The sequence below is a fragment of the Triticum urartu genome, chromosome 6A, assembly GCF_056163025.1.
Source record: "Triticum urartu cultivar PI428250 chromosome 6A, HENAU_Tu73, whole genome shotgun sequence".
Classification (NCBI taxonomy): Eukaryota; Viridiplantae; Streptophyta; class Magnoliopsida; order Poales; family Poaceae; genus Triticum; species Triticum urartu.
The window spans coordinates 592,278,159-592,292,957 of NC_141878.1; the positions used below are offsets into that span (position 1 = coordinate 592,278,159).

Consider the following 14,799-nt stretch of genomic DNA (forward strand, 5'->3'; position numbering starts at 1 on the left):
AAATTTAATCAGCAAGAAATATATGGACATGTGATAAATTAAGGGAAGGTTATAATGAAGCCATTGTTTATATTTACTGCTGCTGCTAGGCACGTATTAACCTCCTGATACTTGTTCGCCATAGAGGAGCAGGCATCAGCCAGCACGTAATACATGAGTGTCCACATCTTTATGGCGCATCCTTGCGCAGGTCGAGGGAGACCAAACTGTGTGTTCTCGAATGAGGAACGACCGAGGCAGACAACTGACACTAAACTGCTTACTCGCGTAGGTGCTCTACCTTTTCTTCTCCTTCAGCAGCCTGCCCATGTAATGTCATGCCCAGAAAACCATTGCAACTCGCGAGGTGCCCTACGGTCGTACTGTTTATATGACTCATCACTTTCTCATTTGGTTCTGCATGGTAGGGGGTGGCGCCATGCCATGGGCTGAGCTTCAGGGGCCAGTACATGGGCGACAACTCTACGGCATGCTTCATCTGAGTCGGCGTGAACCTCCGGACCGGTGAGTTAATTAATCTCATGAGAGGGAAATTGATCTTTTATTGCTCCATAATCACAAATTCCAAAACAAAGTTAAGCGCTAACAGGAGAGAGTTGGCACGGATAGAAATGAAACATCACGAAAAAAATAAGCGGCAGCATGGTGGTCTCACCATTTGGTTCATCTCTTTTGTGGAGTCTTATGCTGGAAGGACCTTGCTGCCCAACAGCGAACAACAACAGTTTGCCTGTGTTTAACTCAAATTCATTTACCTGGTGTCAGAACATATTACATAAATAAATAAATTTAATCAGCAAGAAATATATGGACATGTGATAAATTAAGGGAAGGTTATAATGAAGCCATTGTTTATATTTACCGCTGCCGCTAGGCACGTATTAACCTCCTGATACTTGTTCGCCATAGAGGAGCAGGCATCAGCCAGCACGTAATGCATGAGTCTCCACATCTTTATGGCGCATCCTTGCGCAGGTCGAGGGAGACCAAACTGTGTGTTCTCGAATGAGGAACGACCGAGGCAGACAACTGACACTAAACTGCTTACTCACGTAGGTGCTCTACCTTTTCTTCTCCTTCAGCAGCCTGCCCATGTAATGTCATGCCCAGAAAACCATTGCAACTCGCGAGGTGCCCTACGGTCGTACTGTTTATATGACTCATCACTTTCTCATTTGGTTCTGCATGGTAGGGGGTGGCGCCATGCCATGGGCTGAGCTTCAGGGGCCAGTACATGGGCGACAACTCTACGGCATGCTTCATCTGAGTCGGCGTGAACCTCCGGACCGGTGAGTTAATTAATCTCATGAGAGGGAAATTGATCTTTTATTGCTCCATAATCACAAATTCCAAAACAAAGTTAAGCGCTAACAGGAGAGAGTTGGCACGGATAGAAATGAAACATCACGAAAAAAATAAGCGGCAGCATGGTGGTCTCACCATTTGGTTCATCTCTTTTGTGGAGTCTTATGCTGGAAGGACCTTGCTGCCCAACAGCGAACAACAACAGTTTGCCTGTGTTTAACTCAAATTCATTTACCTGGTGTCAGAACATATTACATAAATAAATAAATTTAATCAGCAAGAAATATATGGACATGTGATAAATTAAGGGAAGGTTATAATGAAGCCATTGTTTATATTTACCGCTGCCGCTAGGCACGTATTAACCTCCTGATACTTGTTCGCCATAGAGGAGCAGGCATCAGCCAGCACGTAATGCATGAGTGTCCACATCTTTATGGCGCATCCTTGCGCAGGTCGAGGGAGACCAAACTGTGTGTTCTCGAATGAGGAACGACCGAGGCAGACAACTGACACTAAACTGCTTACTCACGTAGGTGCTCTAACTTTTCTTCTCCTTCAGCAGCCTGCCCATGTAATGTCATGCCCAGAAAACCATTGCAACTCGCGAGGTGCCCTACGGTCGTACTGTTTATATGACTCATCACTTTCTCATTTGGTTCTGCATGGTAGGGGGTGGCGCCATGCCATGGGCTGAGCTTCAGGGGCCAGTACATGGGCGACAACTCTACGGCATGCTTCATCTGAGTCGGCGTGAACCTCCGGACCGGTGAGTTAATTAATCTCATGAGAGGGAAATTGATCTTTTATTGCTCCATAATCACAAATTCCAAAACAAAGTTAAGCGCTAACAGGAGAGAGTTGGCACGGATAGAAATGAAACATCACGAAAAAAATAAGCGGCAGCATGGTGGTCTCACCATTTGGTTCATCTCTTCTGTGGAGTCTTATGCTGGAAGGACCTTGCTGCCCAACAGCGAACAACAACAGTTTGCCTGTGTTTAACTCAAATTCATTTACCTGGTGTCAGAACATATTACATAAATAAATAAATTTAATCAGCAAGAAATATATGGACATGTGATAAATTAAGGGAAGGTTATAATGAAGCCATTGTTTATATTTACCGCTGCCGCTAGGCACGTATTAACCTCCTGATACTTGTTCGCCATAGAGGAGCAGGCATCAGCCAGCACGTAATGGATGAGTGTCCACATCTTTATGGCGCATCCTTGCGCAGGTCGAGGGAGACCAAACTGTGTGTTCTCGAATGAGGAACGACCGAGGCAGACAACTGACACTAAACTGCTTACTCGCGTATGTGCTCTACCTTTTCTTCTCCTTCAGCAGCCTGCCCATGTAATGTCATGCCCAGAAAACCATTGCAACTCGCGAGGTGCCCTGCGGTCGTACTGTTTATATGACTCATCACTTTCTCATTTGGTTCTGCATGGTAGGGGGTGGCGCCATGCCATGGGCTGAGCTTCAGGGGCCAGTACATGGGCGACAACTCTATGGCATGCTTCATCCGAGTCGGCGTGAACCTCCGGACCGGTGAGTTAATTAATCTCATGAGAGGGAAATTGATCTTTTATTGCTCCATAATCACAAATTCCAAAACAAAGTTAAGCGCTAACCGGAGAGAGTTGGCACGGATAGAAATGAAACATCACGAAAAAAATAAGCGGCAGCATGGTGGTCTCACCATTTGGTTCATCTCTTCTGTGGAGTCTTATGCTGGAAGGACCTTGTTGCCCAACAGCGAACAACAACAGTTTGCCTGTTTTTAACTCAAATTCATTTAGCAGGTGTCAGAACATATTACATAAATAAATAAATTTAATCAGCAAGAAATATATGGACATGTGATAAATTAAGGGAAGGTTATAATGAAGCCATTGTTTATATTTACCTCTGCCGCTGGGCACGTATTAACCTCCTGATACTTGTTCACCATAGAGGAGCAGGCATCAGCCAGCACGTAATGCATGAGTGTCCACATCTTTATGGTGCATCCTTGCGCAGGTCGAGGGAGACCAAACTGTGTGTTCTCGAATGAGGAACGACCGAGGCAGACAACTGACTCTAAACTGCTTACTCGCGTAGGTGCTCTACCTTTTCTTCTCCTTCAGCAGCCTGCCCATGTAATGTCATGCCCAGAAAACCATTGGAACTCGCGAGGTGCCCTACGGTCGTACTGTTTATATGACTCATCACTTTCTCATTTGGTTCTGCATGGTAGGGGGTGGCGCCATGCCATGGGCTGAGCTTCAGGGGCCAGTACATGGGCGACAACTCTACGACATGCTTCATCCGAGTCGGCGTGAACCTCCGGACCGGTGAGTTAATTAATCTCATGAGAGGGAAACTGATCTTTTATTGCTCCATCTCCAAGATTATCGAATTCTGTTCGCCTGGGATATCCACAGAGAAGTTTGTTTACCTAATTAAGTTGAAGCTGCAAATGAACAATGACATAAATATCATTCGATCTATTATTACATTGGAATAAATAATTTAATTTCTGAAGATTAGACTCCATACAAAGTATAAAGCTGCAGATGAACAATGTCACAAATATCATTCGTTCTATAACATTGGTATAAATCATTCAACTTCTGAAGAATAGACTACTTAGGAAGTAATCACAGATCATCACTCTAGTACAAAGAGAAAAAGTGAAGAAAATACACTGCCATCTTATATGCATACCAGAGGGATTGGGTAGTGGGTATAGGCAGCTCACCTTCCGAGCGATCTTGTCGTTGTGCGCGGACCTCCTTATGCTAGTGATAGTTCACGGTGGCACTTCAGCAATCAATTTACACAATCGAGATTCAGTTTATTTCAGAACGTATAATCTTTAATTCACCACAAAGATTACTTTTGTCCATGAAAAAAACAAATCGAAGTGCAAACCTGATTAAATTCAAAATTAATTATTGATATCCTGATGAAAACAAATCAATAAAGAGTTAGATAAAGACATCAGTACTCTAGATTAGCCCAAGCCGCTACTTGCTGGTATGCAACCTTGTGACTATCATGCACTTGAGCGCTTCACAATGGCATCTGACCATCCATCAGCCGCTTGAACTACTGCAGCTTCGGGCATCGATCATGGAGATGGGCAGACGGCAAGACGGGGGCTGTTTGCACGGAGAAGTATGCAGACCTAATTAAGCCCAGTGCAAGGATCCCATGGCGGTGCAGCCATGCATGGGAGGAGCCGCTCCAACCTAACTCCACGAGGATCCGATCCATGGTGGTGCAACGTGTGTAGCCATGTAGGGGAAGAGAGGCTCTAGCCAGCTGGAGGAGAAGCATTGAGAATCCATGGTGGTGCAGCGGTGCAGCCATGTTGGGGAGTAGAGGGCTCCAGCTAGCTCGAGGAGAATTCCTCAGCGCTAGGGGTTAGATAGGGTTTCCTGTTCGTCGTCTTTGAACTAATTAACAATGACAGTGCATGAGATTTATGGGTCGCACGATTTGCTTTATTTTATTTGAGAAAAAAAAGAGGTGAGGTAGGGCACTTTTTTGCATTATAATGGCAATCGTGGGTAATTTTCCAGTCAACATAATCTAATGGCTATAGAATTTTTATCTATATAATGAATGGTCGGATGCATCTAATTTTTGTGGTAATTTTAAGCTTATTTATCTTTATTCTGGTTATCCTGTAAATTGCTTTTTATATATAAATAGATGGTAACTTGAGACTAGCTTTGACTGTCCAAGTCGTTATAAGCTTTTTTTGATAACTCCAGTATTAGAACAGTCAACATGACAAGACCTAGACGTGGACTAGCTTTTAATTTCTTGTAGACCATTCAATGGGAGCGGTTGGTAACTGGCCAGTGGCTAGCATGACATATCCTGATGATTTTTTTCTTTCTAAAACTACCCTTTCGATTTGTTTTGCAGATTGCTGAGCACTGAGAGCCATGATCTCACTGAATCATTTATTTCCAAAGAGAAGGTTGGAAAAGTCACAACCCCGAGGATTACACACGGCGAAAAAACAAAACAAAACAAGAACGACAGGTTTGCTCTTGACGTCCTGGTGAGCATAAAATAGACCAAGAATATGATCAGGTTTGGTCTTGACATGTTCTTGGTGAGCGTAAAATAGATCAACAGTATGGGTGGCATGAAACCAAATATTAAAATGAATACTCTATACGATCAGGTCGTACGTATTGTGTTTCTTTTGTCCGGGAGATAGCACATCAAGTGTTCCTCCAAAGGAGTCCCCACCGGTTGCCTCCAATACTGATAAAGGCTCTTGCCCTGCTTATTTCCAACAAAGACTCTGTTTCATGGTACCTTGCCTTCCAGATTATTATCAGACAGATACAGATGGGTGAGGTGTTGCAAGCCACCCAACTCTTTTGGGATGAAGCCCGACAAATGGTTTTGCTGAAGCTTTAGGTTGTGTAACTGTCCAAGATTACTAAAAGAAGTTGGAACTTGACCAACGAAATTGTTGAATGACAAGTCTAACCAATCTAGCCCTGAAATATTGCCTAGTGACGCTGGGATATGACCTTCAAAATTGTTATCCTCCAATCCGAGTTCTTCAAGATTCAGGAGGGTATCACCAAACTTAGATGGCAGTGTTTTCCCAAGCATACTGGAACCTAATACTAGATATCGGAGAGAAGACTGATTGTATTTGTACATGGTTTCTGGGATTCCACCTGATAGCCTATTTTCTTGAAGCAATAAATAAGAAAGATTTGGGAGTTTTCCCAACTCATCAGGAATGGTTCCGGTGAGCTTATTATCACCAAGCAAGATGGATTCAAGCTGACTGGTGTTTTTTAGGCTTGGTGGGATTTCTCTGGTGAGATTATTTCCTCCAAGATCTAAAAACACTAGATTGGACAGGCGGTCTATACCGCTGGGAACTTCTCCTATTAGTAAGTTGCTGGACAGGCCTAGGCACCATAGATTGGAGCAGTTTGTAAGAGTATCCGGAATGATCCCTGGCAGTGAGTTGTCCCCCAAGTCAAGGTACTCCAGTCTTTGGAGACGGCTGAGAGGAGGTATCTCGCCGGTGAAGCCATTCATGGTCAGTTCCAGATTCCTAAGGAATGTTAGGTTCCCGAGGGACGGTGAAATCGTGCCCGACAACGATAGATTCATAATGTTCAGCTCGGTGACTCGCCTCGGGTGCTTGGGGCCGCTGCAGAAGACGCCGTTCCATCTGCAAAGGGGGACACCGACGTGCCATGATCTCAAGGCTTGCCTTGAGTCGTTGGTGATGCCCCGCTTGAAATCTAGCAGCGAGATCATGTCCGTGCTGTTGTCATGGACTGTCGTAGTTGAGAAGGAGCAGCGGACGCTGCCGAATCCACAAGAAACGAGCAGCAACGACAGTAGCCTAAGGATGGTGGTGAGCCTCGCCGGCTGAATGGTAGACGTAAGGCCTCCCTTACCTGCAAGTGTGAAGAATTACTAAAACATTAGAACTCATGCATGCATGTAAAGAAAGAGTTTGCTGGTAGCCATAGCATAGAGGTTTGATTTTGTGAAATGCTTGGTAGCAAACAGAAAACCGACGAGAAGAAGAAAGATGGAGTGCATGTAAAGAAAGAGTTTGCTGGTAGCCATAGCATAGAGGTTTGATTTTGTGAAATGCTTGGTAGCAAACAGAAAACCGACGAGAAGAAGAAAGATGGAACCTTTGGTTGGCCGGATGGGGCGAAGCGGCAGCCTTTCTTGCATGGCTTTGCTTCCGGCCGGATTGTGAGGTGTGTATGCCACTGCTAGGTATGAGTTGGAATGCTGGACTGGATGCTCATCTGGTTGAGGCCCCGGTCGGGGTTTAAGACCAACTCTTCCGGACTTGATTAGCCTTATTATGTGAAGCCTGGCCACCACCGGAGCGTAGACCTCAAGTCGTCCGTCAACCTCAAGACCTCAAGTCCACCACCGGTCAAGTACTTGGCGACGCGACCCAGCCAGTCTCCGCGGGGCCCTCCAAGGCGGGGGACCAACGAAGGAGGGGCCCCATCAGGTAAACGGACAGTGTTGGAAATTCATGCTCAGGCTAGATCACATCAAATCAGGATAAACACACAGGTACAAAAAATTGATAGCTGAGCAGTACCCTTAATTTACCTCTTTATTGATTTTCTGTTTTCTCTTACGGTGTTACTTGATAGTTGATACAATCTCACGGCCAGGGCTGACATATATAAACGCCCAGACGCCTAAGCTTTCCTAGCCGGACACAACGCCAACTCCTAAGAGCATATCCAGCCGCGCCCCCAACAAGCCCCCCAGGCCATTTTTTCGGCGCCGGCGCCGAAAAAACGGACCAGCCACGCCCCCAGGACTCAGTTTTTCGCCGGATTGGGCCGAAACTGGCACCGGCAGACCCAGGGCGAACCCGGCGCGTTGGGGGGCGCCTGGGACGCCGGACGAAGCGAAAAGGCGCGTGGGTCCTGCTTGTCGGCGAGAGCCTTCCTTTTCCCGCCGTTTCCCCCACCACTTCCCTCCATTCCCCCCCCTTTCTCCCGCCATTCTACACGACTTCTACTCCTCTCGCCGCTGCCATGGCGCCGAAGAAGTACGCAGCCCCCAGGCCCGCCGTCGCCGTGGATGCCGATGCCCCGCCGCCGAAGCAGAGGAAGCCGAGGGCACCACCGTCAAAGCCGCCTGGGATGTCGAACGCCGAGTGGAAGGCCGAGATCGTTCACCGGGCGGCCGCCACCACCGACCGGCGGAACAGGTCCAACAAGCAGAAAGAGCGTGCAACGTCGGCGGCGGCAGAACGGCGGCAGAGCTCCCTGATGATGCCTCCTCCTGGACATCAGGGCATCGTGTCGCCGGCGAGCTTCACGCCTTCGCCGCAGCCGTGGGGGTGCACGCCGTCCCCTTCCTATGCCGACGACGATGCCCACGGAGGGTTCAACCCCAACGTCACCTTCCCCTATTGGAACCGTGGCCTTCTCCCTCGCTAGCCCTAGCTCGCTCTCCCTCGCTGCTACGCTCGAACGACACGAGGAGGACGAAGACAGAAGGAAGAAGATGGACACGGGGAGGTTTTTTTCAGCACACGAATGCTTTCCTTGAGCTCGAACTCAACACACACACTCCCCCCGGCCTTTACAACGAACACCACACGGGTTCTTATACCCTGGAGCACGCCGGGCATGACCCGCACGCGTCCACTCCCCCAGCCCACGTTCTGGCCCGCTCTGGCCGTGTCCACCCCGCGCATGCACGCGCTCGGTGCGCGTCGATCCCTCAACAGAATGGCCTGGTGACCCGGTCCAGCTCACCAACGGTCTCCTCCTCCTACGGTGCAACGCGCACACATCGCGCCCGCACCCTAGACCTACTGACGCACGCACACACGCACGCTCTTGCTACGGGCCCGACACACCCGACGCGGCCAGCGCGCGCCCGCACATGCGCTCGCTGCGCCCGCTCGTCGCCGCGGCTTACTACAGCCAACACTCTCCCCCTAAGCCGTGGCCTAGAGGAGACCGACGTCCTCGACGCTGCCGGCCGCCCGCAGCGCGCGCTCCGCCGCCCCTGTCGATGTCGTCGTCGTTGTAGCCGCCACCGCCCTGACGTCGCTGCCACGCCTGCCACCGTGCCCTTCGCGTGCACTCCCCATGTCCCCGCGCTCCTGGCCCGCGCTCCCACCGCGCACGTAAGCGATCTGCGCAACCAGGTCCAGCGCCTCGACGCGGTCCACTCCCGCGGTCCCGACGCGTCCAGTGCGCACCCATAACACGCACCGGTCACACCCGGCTCGCCGCCGCGACTTATTCGCCACGCTCCGCACGCCTCCAGCTCGTGCCATGATCGTGCTCCGACGCGATCAACACGGCCGATCCGGCGTGTCCAGGAGCTCGGTCTTCTCTCCGCCGAGCCACGCCGCGCCACCACAGCCTCTGCGCAACCACACAGGTCCGCCGCGGCCGCCGCGCTCCGTGCACGCACGGCATCACCGTGCTCCGCCGCCGCACGGGACGAGCGCCATCGCCGGCGAGCTCCTCCGAACCCGATGCTCTGATACCAATTGTTGGAACCGTGGCCTTCTCCCTCGCTAGCCCTAGCTCGCTCTCCCTCGCTGCTGCGCTCGAACGACACGAGGAGGACGAAGACAGAAGGAAGAAGATGGACACGGGGAGGTTCTTTTCAGTGCACGAACGCTTTCCTTAAGCTCGAACTCAACACACACACTCCCCCGGGCCTTTACAACGAATACCACACAGGTTCTTATACCCTGGAGCACGCCGGGCACGACCCGCACGCGTCCACTCCTCCAGCCCACGTTCTGGCCCGCTCTGGCCGCGTCCACCCCGCGCATGCACGCGCCCGGTGCGCGCCGAGCCCTCAACAGAACGGCCTGGTGATCCGGTCCAGCTCGCCAACGGCCTCCTCCTCCTACGGTGCAACGCGCACACATCGCGCCCGCACCCTAGACCTACTCACGCACGCACACACACACGCTCTTGCTACGGGCCCGACACACCCGACGCGGCCAGCGCGCGCCCGCACACGCGCTCGCTGCGCCCGCTCGTCGCCGCGGCTTACTGCAGCCAACACTCTCCTCCTAAGCCGTGGCCTAGAGGAGACCGACGTGTGCCTCGACGCGATCACCGGCATGAACCAGAGCGCCGACACATACTGGGAGCACATCAAGTCCGAGTTCGACGAGCGAAAGTTGGCCGACCCGTACTTCGCCGGCATCCACATGAACCGCGGCGCGAAGGCCATGGCGAATCACTGGGCGCTCATGCAGGCGGCGTGCAACAAATGGCACGGGATCGTCGAGGAGGTGGCTGCTCGGCCGAAGAGCGGCGAGAGCGTCGAGTGGAAGGTATGGACACGCCCGCGACCATAGTTTTCTTTCGGCGTATGGACGTATGCATCGCCGACCATAGTTCTGTTTCGACGCAGATGTTGCGCATGTTCACAATGTTTCGGCAGGACAGCAACCCCGAGCAGGAGTTCAAGTACCTCCACGTGTTTTCCCGGATCGATAAGTGCGAGAAGTGGACACACTGGTAGAAAAAGGGCCTATAGTCCCGGTTCCTGAACCGGCACTAAAGTGTCGGTACTAATGCCCCGACTCTTTACTCTCGGTTCAATCCGGAACCGGGACTGATGGGCCTCCACGTGGGCAGTGCGCAGAGCCCAGGCAGGAGACCCTTTGGTCCCAGTTGGTGGCACCAACCAGGACCAATAGGCATCCACGCGTCAGCATTTCTGTGGCTGGGGTTTTTGTTTTTTTAAGGGGGGGGGGGGTCGGGGGTTTTGGGGGGTTAATTTAGGTGTTTCATATATTGTGTTAGCTAGCTATAATTAATAGAGAGAAGTGTCCTCTCTTATGTCCGTGCTTGGTCGACGCTACGTACTATACATACGTATAGAGAGGACTAGACACGCTGGCTAGCTAGTAAGCAAACGAAGGAAACAAAAGATCGTCATGAACATATATGCATATAGAGAGAAGTGATATCGACCACCTCTCCTTCTCCGAGAGATTGGTCGAACAACAAGTTCTCGTATATCTATCTGACACTACCGGCTACATATATACAATAATTATCTCTTACAAATATAATCATACGGACTCAGGGTCCACATAGAATTCTCCGTCTTCAGGGATCACGTGGTCAAGAAAGAATGCCGCCAATTCCTCTTGAATTGCTCGCATGCGAGCTGGTGCTAGGAGTTCATCCCGCTTCCAAAACATCTAATTTAAAGAAGGGGGTCAATACATATATATATGAATGAATGAAACTCAACACAAATGATGGTAATAAAATAAAATTGTGAATGCTGTTATTTACATACTTCATATTGTTCGTCAGTGTAGCCCCGCTCACAGGTCGTGTGGCGGATGGACTCGCAAACATAGTATCCACAGAAATCATTCCCTTGTTCCTGCCACAACCACTTTACAAGAAATAGAGGTTAATCAAACTGATAAGCAAGAATGCCAAATGGTATTGATGAAACTAGCGCTTGAATGACTAGTAGATGCGCTTAAAATGCTACTATAGTACTTACTTTCGGGTGTCTAAATTGCAGCTCCTTCGGCAGTCCCGGAGCTTTTCTGGTGAATTTTCTCCAAACCCTGCCGGACAAAGAAAACAATTACTTGATATATCAGGAAATGAACAAAGTTGCTGATATGGTGGATAATGATCGATTTAACTTACTTCTCGAGTATTTGAGTCATGTCTGCATAGTCCTGGGGATCTTTTCGTCTTGAGTCTAAGACGGTTACTAGTCCCTGCTCAAGCTTAATCTCTAGGAGAATATAGTGGAAACTGCACACGCATGCATAACTCATCAATTACATTACTATAACCTTGACTAATATATAAGGGAAACCGAATACGCACAAGACAGTAACACTCACTTGAAGTTGTAAGGAAAGAGTATTATATCTTTGTTTTCATTTATTACGAACGATTGTAGCAAGTTGGCCTCGGTAGTTGCGGCATGAAATTTAACCTGAGTTGCATCTATGAGATATGTGTTAATGAACCCAATATCACCGACTTGTCTTTTCTTCAATTCGGCGATCTTCAATCTGCATAATATAGTGAGGATGATTATAAATACATGCAATGAAAGAGCTAAGCTATATAGAGAAACTTAATGACAGAAGTAGTACTACTTACAGACAGTAGAAGGCGACCGTTGTTTTATCGAGGGCCAATTGATTGAAAAACTGATAGAACTCCTCAAATGGAACAGGCAACGGATCAATTCCAACGAGGTCATGCTCCTTTTTAACTTTCACATACAAAGTACTCCTCCCCCCAGAGTCTCTGCAGATTTTCAAGTACCAATCATGCAATCTTCGCATCATCGTTGATAGAGATCTTTCATCTTTGACGAGAGGCTTTCTGTACTCGTATCTTTGTATCTGCATGTCCATGGGTTCATAATGTACTTCGTCGGGCAGGTAATCTGCAAGATTGCTATAACCGGGCACCATCCTCGGATCATTAGCGATGTTGTGGCTAGGCACCTTGAGCGGGGGGCACGATTGCTTCGCTTGTTCGCCGAGCTGGGCAATTTGTTTCGCAGCTCGTCGTTCTTTCAGCCTTTGATCACTGACAGTACTTCCCGACCGCTCCGCTTCGGCAAATTCCTCTCCAATAATGCGCTCATAGTTTCCTTTCGGCGGAGACTTCGGTGGTTTTGTCAGGGCAGCCAGAGTGCGCTTCACTTTCGCCGGATCTACCTTCTCCTCCGGAGTTGAATGTCTCTTTGCTCTCAACCCTTGAAACCAGTCATCCACTTCGGTTCGCATGATCTCGGCGTTCTCCTCCGGGGTCCTCTCATATGGTAACTTCTCTGGAGTCTTCAGAGAAGGACTGAATTTGTATGTCCTCCCGCCTCTGGTTGTACTGCTAGACGCCGACCGAGCAGACGGAGCGGTTGTCTTCTTTACTTGCTTACGAGGCGGAGGAGAAGGACTACGACGCGCCGGAGCAGCTGGAGCGGTGGCAGGTCTCTTCCGCCCTTGCTGACGAGGCGGAGAAGGAGGAGGCTGGCTGCTCGGGCGCGTCGGCACAGGCGGAGAAGGAGGCGGAGTGCTGCCACGCGCCGGAGAAGGAGCCGGCCGAGGGCCCTGATCGTCACTCGCCGGAGGAGGAGGCGGTGGAGGTGGCGGAGTGCCCTGACTCGTCGGAGGAGGAGGAGGAGGCGGAGGCGTCCAGTTCGGAAGGTTGATGAGCTCCTTCCGCCATAGGCATGGAGTCTTCAGAGCAGACCCCAGCCGAGTCTCCCCTTCACAGGTAGGGTGGTCAAGCTGGAGGTCCTCAAATCCCTCCGTTATTTCATCCACCATCACCGTAGCATATCCTTCTGGAATCGGCCGGCAGTGAAAAGTTGCGCCGGGTTCAATAGGATAAACAGAGCCAACAGCCGCCTTGACCTTCAAATTCATCCATTGCGTCATAAGGTGGCAATTTTGAGACTCCGTGATAGCATCCACGGGATAGCTGGCAGGAGCCGTCAAGGCATGCTCCGGCTGAAGCAGCTTGGTGGAAGCCACGCTGCTTCTGCGCTGAGATGGCAGGGTAGCTTCGGGGGAGGCTTCGGCAGTACGTTTGCTGCGATTTGCTTCTCGTTCCTCTATCGCGTCTACCCTTGCTTGCAGCGCCTGCATTTGGGTCTGCTGCACTTTTTTCCTCCTCTCATGGGATTTGTAACCGCCTGCGTCCGGAAACCCAACCTTCCATGGAATGGAGCCTGGCGTGCCTCATGTCCATCCAGGGTGCTCAGGATTCCCGAGGGCCATTGTGAGCTCGTCGTTCTCTCTGTCTAGAAAGAACGTCCCTTCCTGCGCTGCTTCGATATACTGTTTAAGCTTACTGACTGGTATGTCCATTTGATCCGTCGTCCAAATGCACTTCCCTGTTACAGGGTCCAAGGTTCCGCCAGCCCCGAAGAACCAAGTCCGGCAACGGTCCGGCCAGTTAATTGTCTCTGGTTCGATTCCTTTATGAACCAGATCATTCTCAGTCTTGGACCACTTAGGCCGGGCTACGAGGTAGCCACCTGACCCCGTGCGATGGTGAAGCTTCTTCTTCGCAGCATTTTGCTTGTTTGTCGCCGACATCTTCTTACTCTTTTCCGATGTCTTGTGGGCCACAAATGCGGGCCAGTGATCTCTGATCTTCTCATATCTGCCCTTGAATTCTGGTGTCTCATTATTTTCGACAAACTTATTCAGCTCTTTCTTCCACCTCCTGAATAGTTCTGCCATCCTCTTCAGAGCAAAAGACTTGATTAATTTCTCTTTAACTGGGTTCTCTGGATTATCCTCTGGCGGTAGGGTGAAATTTGACTTCAGCTCAGTCCAAAGATCATTTTTCTGCATATCATTGACATAAGACACCTCAGGGTCTTCTGTAGCCGGCTTAAACCATTGCTGGATGCTTATCGGGATCTTGTCCCTAACCAGAACCCCGCACTGAGCAATAAATGCGCTCTTTGTCCTAAGGGGTTCAATAGGTTGGCCGTCGGGCGCGATTGCTATGATCTCAAACTTTTCATCCGAGCTCAACTTTTTCTTCGGGCCTCGTCTCTTTACCGAAGTTGTGCTCGATCCGGAGGGCTAGAAAAAAGAACAAAGACTTAATTAATACGTGTACATACCAAAACAATGAATGCATCAATCAGCTAGTCAGCATAGGCTTAACTAATATATATACCTGGCCGGACTCGGTTCGGTCACCGGAGCCGTCATCACGGTCTCCTTCTTGCACCGGCATTGGGTCACCGGAGCCGTCCTCATGTTCTTCTTCTTGCACCGGCATTAGGTCACCGTAGCCAGCTTGTTCACCCTCTCCTTCCAGACCATCGGTTTCGTTGAGAAACAACGAGATGGCATCACTTCCTTCTGCGATTATGTCCCTCAACAACGCTTCTTTTGCTTCGTCTAGGGCGGTGTCCATAGTTTCTACAAATATTTACAACATGGCAATTATTATTCAAACA

At 49.9% G+C, this 14,799-nt stretch overlaps 1 protein-coding gene across 1 annotated transcript; it reads right to left on the reverse strand.

Annotated features, from left to right (window-relative positions):
* Positions 1–5,608: 5,608 nt before the first annotated feature.
* LOC147966846 (uncharacterized) lies at positions 5,609–7,814 on the reverse strand. Its single transcript, XM_087530972.1, has 3 exons — positions 7,692–7,814; positions 7,255–7,360; positions 5,609–6,746 (listed from the first exon to the last, which is right to left on the reverse strand). Exons 1-3 carry the CDS (start codon positions 7,812–7,814, stop codon positions 5,623–5,625), a joined length of 1,353 nt encoding a protein of 450 aa, XP_087387098.1. The 3' UTR covers positions 5,609–5,622.
* Between the last annotated feature and the right edge of the window lie 6,985 nt (positions 7,815–14,799).